The 4,176-nt window shown below is 77.1% G+C and overlaps 1 protein-coding gene across 1 annotated transcript; it reads right to left on the reverse strand.

The window, feature by feature from the left end:
• Positions 1-231: 231 nt before the first annotated feature.
• On the reverse strand, positions 232-3,583 carry MNEG_14129 (hypothetical protein; the record flags this gene model as incomplete). The annotated part of the gene is made up of 2 exons (XM_014037399.1): positions 232-328; positions 408-3,583. The coding sequence occupies 2 exons, from the start codon at positions 3,581-3,583 to the stop codon at positions 232-234; spliced, it is 3,273 nt and encodes a 1,090-aa protein (XP_013892853.1).
• Between the last annotated feature and the right edge of the window lie 593 nt (positions 3,584-4,176).

A 4,176-nucleotide genomic window follows, 5' to 3' on the forward strand; every position in this document is an offset into this window, starting at 1 on the left:
GCGCGGAGAGCGCGGCGGCGGTGGCGGACGCGAGCCGCGGCCCGAGTTCGCCGCCGCTTGCCTCTGCCGGCCAACCCGCCGCTGCCGCTACCTCTGGGCTGTTTCCGCCAGCGAGGCTCGCCCCAGCTGGGACGGCCTGGCAGGTGCTCGCCGCCACAGCGAATGCCTCCGCCAGTCCCAGGAGCCACGGCACCGCAGCCCTGCCCTGCACCGTTGCGGGCCCCACAATGGCTACGGCACCCTCGGGCCCACTTGCCCCGCCCTGCTGCTGCTGCTGCTGCTGCTGCTGCTGCTGCTGCTGCTCCAGCGGCGGCGGCCCTCCGAGAAGCTCCAACGCACGCCCCGCCAGCCGCGCGAGCGCAGACCCTGCTTTCCCAGGCCGCCGCTGGGCACCCCCACCGTCACACCCGCCGCCGCCGCCGCCGCCATCAACGGAGTCGCTTCCGGCCGCTTCCGGCGCCAGCCCGTACGTCACCGCTTCGCTCGTCGCCGCCAGCTCCCGCAGCCCCATCGAGCCCGCCAGCTTCAGCGCCGCGCCGCACACGCGGTCCCCCAGCACCGGCGGGCAGCAGCCCATGCGCGCCAGCCCCGCCGCGGCCTCCGCGGCGCCAAGGCGGTCGCAGCCGTCCCACGGCGCCGTGGCGGCCGCCGCGGCCAGCCACTCGCGCAGGCGGCCGGGCGCGGGCGCGGGGGAGCGGGAGAGGGCGAAAGCGGCCGCAGAGAGGGCGGCGGGAAGCTGCTGTTGCGCCGCGAGGGCGGCGGAGGGCCGACCGTGCGCGAAGGCCGCCGGCTCGACGGCCCAGAGCAGCTCCGCCGCGCTTTGCAGCGCGCGGGCGCCCGTCGCCGCCGGCGCGCCCTCCGCGAACGCCGCCACGGCGCGCAGCGCCGCCGCCGCAGGCGCCGTTCCCGCTGCAAGGCCGCTTGGGCCCGCACAACCCTGCGGGTCCTGCAGGCCGCCAGCGCTCTGGTGGGTGGCTGCAAGGGCGGCGAGCCGCGCCACGGCTCCCTGCAGCGGCCGCCACACCGCGTCCTGCCGCAACCCCAGCGCCGCGGCCGCCTCTGCCACCCCCGCTGCCTGCCCCAGCACCGCCGCCTCCGCCGCCCCCCATCCACCGCCGCCTGCCGCCGCGCGCTGGACGGCTGTGGCTGCCGCCGCGCAGGCCTCGGCCGCCGCCGCCCGCGGGGGCGGCGAGGCGTGAGCTGCCATCGCGCCGACGATCGCCGCCAACTCCGCTGCGCCCAGGGACGCCGCGTGGCGCCGCAGGCTCGGCGCGAGGTCACCCCAAAACGCCGCCGCGGCCGCGCCGTCGTCTTCGGGGGGCCGGCCTGGGGCCTGCTGCCGCAGCTCGTCTTGCTGCCGCCCCTGCCGCTGCCCCTGCTGTTGCCCTCGCTGCTGCCCCTTCTGCTGCTGCTGTTGCTGCCCCTGCTGCTGCTGCCCCTGCAAGTTTTGTCGCCGCCCTTCCAAACCCACTTCGGATGGAGCAGCCACAAACCCCTGCATCCGCCACCGTGGCCGGCGCCGCCGCTCGCCCTCCAAGCGCCCCACGACCCCCGCAGCGCCCGCCGCGATCCGCGCCGCGGCGGCCGCGGCGGCAACGAGCTCGCGCGGCCCTATGGCCGGCTGGTGGCGCCGCACGCGCACCGCCAGCTGCTGCATGCTGCCGCTGTCGGCGAGCGCCCGCTCCAGCGCCGTCGGCCCGCCGCCGCCAACGCCAACGCCAACACCAAGCCCCGAAAGGCGCGCGAGGAGGGCGCCATCCGGGTGCCCCGAGTCGACCATCGCGCCCGCCGCCGCGCGCCGCCCCTCCGCGCCGACGCGCCCCCAGGCCTGCAGCAGCCGCGGCGCGGCCGCGTCCCGGAGCCGCCGCTGCTGCTGCCCGCCGCCTGGCGCGAGCGCGGCGACGAGCCGCGCGAGGTCCCCCGGCGGGGCCCGCTCGAGCGCCTGGATGGCGGCCCCCGCCGCCGCCTTTTCGAGGCCGGCGGCGCCGCTGCCCCGCCCCTCCTGCCGCCGCTGCAGCGCCAGCAGCGCGAGCGCCTCCGCCGCCTCGCCCACCGACAGCTGCCCGAACTTCGCCCCGGCCTCGAGCCGCCGCTCCAGCGCCTGCAGCAAAACCTCGGGGGCGGCGGGGGCGGCGGTGCTGACGGGGCGCCCCCCTCCTGGCGGCGTCGGCGCCGGCGCCGGCCAGTCCCTCAGCGGCTGCAGGCATTGGCTGGGCTTGAGCTGCTGCGCCTTCGCGGCCAGGCAGTCTGCGATTTCGAACCACAGGTGCTCGGTCTCAGGCACGTGCGCCCCCAAAAACGTCCCGCCGCCGCCACCGCCGCCGCTGCCGCTGCCGATGACCGTGCCGCAGCCGCCATTGTCGGGCTGCCGCAAGCTTGCCGACATGGCGCGCAGGAGGCGGAGGAGATCTCCCGCGTGGAAGTCGCGCAGGCGCCGCCGGCACTCTGCCGCGAGCGCGGCAGCCTCCGCGACCGGCACGGCCTCGCACGCGCCCCCGCCGCCGCCGCCGCCGTTCGCCGCCGCCGCCGCCAGCGCCTCCGCCGCGGTGCTCAGGTCTGCGGGTGCAAGCGCCACGGCGCCGCCCGGCGCCGACAGCAGCCGCAGCAGCGGCGCGAGCAGCGGGCTGCGCGGCCTGCGCCCGGCGCGCGCCGCGGCGAGCGCGAGCTGCGCGGCGGAGCTCGGGTCGTGGCCCGCCGGCGCGCCGGCGCAGGCGCGGCCGGCCTCAACTGCGTCTGCGAGGCGCGAGGCGGGCCAGGGGCTCCCCAAAATGTGAGGGGCCGCCGCCTGCTGCGCGTGCAGAGCGACCGCCGCGTCCTGCAAAGTGAAGCGGCCCGCCTCGGCCGCCGCGCGCTCGCACAGCGCCGCCCAGGCCGCCCGCAGGCCAGGGGCGTCTGCTCCGGCCTCGGCTGCACCGCTGCTGATACGACTGCCAACGTCGCTGCTGCTGCTGCTGCTGCTGCTGCCGCCCGGGGCCGCTGCAATGTGTGCGGAAGCTTTGGAGACGGCCGCCATCGTTGTGACCAACGCGGCCACCTCTGGCCCGCCCCCGCCGCCGCCCGCCGCCGCCGCGGCCTCGGCCACTGCCTGCCACAGCGCCGCGCCCCCGAGCCGCGCGGCCGCCAGGGCCCGCGCGAGCTGCGCCAGCTCCGGCCCGTCGGCCGAGCGCAGCACGCCGCCGCCGCCGCCTCCGCCGCTGCCCCGGCCTCCGATCAGGTGCGCCTCTATCGCGGCCGCGGCCTCGGCCGGCGGGGCGAGCCTCGCCGCGGCGAGCCCCGACGCGACCGCGGCCAGCTGGTGGGCGGCCATGCCGCGCAGCGCGCCGCCGCGAAGCTCGTCGCACAGCTGCGCCATGACCGCCGCCGCGCCGCGGCGGGCCTCCCGCTGCTGCTCGGGCGAGCCGCCGGGCGCGGGTTTGGCGAGCTCGGCCGCCCTCAGCGCCGCCGCGGCCACGTGGACCTCGTTCAGCACGCCCCTCTTTCCCTCCAGCAGCTGCTGCAGCCGCTGCAGCGACGGCGCGCGCCGCAGCTGCCCCGTGAGCATGGCGGCCGCTTGCTGCGCGCCCTGCGCGAGAAGGGCGGGCATACGCGTCGCGGGTTGGAGCGGCCGTCCGCCGACTGCCGATTTTCGGGCATGGCGGGGCGCGCGCATGAGCTTATGGGTGTGCAAGCCACTGCTGGCGCCGACCTGCTCGCATGCACCGACCTGCGCGGCCAGACGCCCGCAGCTTGCTCTCACCTCTGCTGAGCGCCAAGCGTCCGTCGCCCCCGCCACGCCACGCAGCTGGCAGTTGAACCCCGCATGTCCATGGCGGCAGCAGAGACTGCATGCAGCAGGCCTGCAGATCCGGATGTAAATGATTTCAAAGGTGACACAGCAGGCAGGTCCGCGCTGCCACCCTCTGCCCCACGCCCGCCCCCCCCCCCCTCTCTGCACTGCTGGGTCGGCAACTGCGCTTCCGCTGCTGGTGCTGGAGCCGCCGCGGCCTTTGCAGGTACCAGCATCATCGCCGCTCTGAATGTGAGCAAGTCATGCACAATTTTGCATACCAAACGCATACGAAGCATCCGACCAGCTCACCTGGGGATGGCAAAAAAAAAATGCTGCAGTGCATCCTCGACGGGGCCTGCGGGTTGTTCGCATGCTTAAGACCATGATTTGAGTCGCCACGCGCCTGT

This window comes from Monoraphidium neglectum (assembly GCF_000611645.1).
Source record: "Monoraphidium neglectum strain SAG 48.87 unplaced genomic scaffold scaffold04275, whole genome shotgun sequence".
Classification (NCBI taxonomy): domain Eukaryota; kingdom Viridiplantae; phylum Chlorophyta; class Chlorophyceae; order Sphaeropleales; family Selenastraceae; genus Monoraphidium; species Monoraphidium neglectum.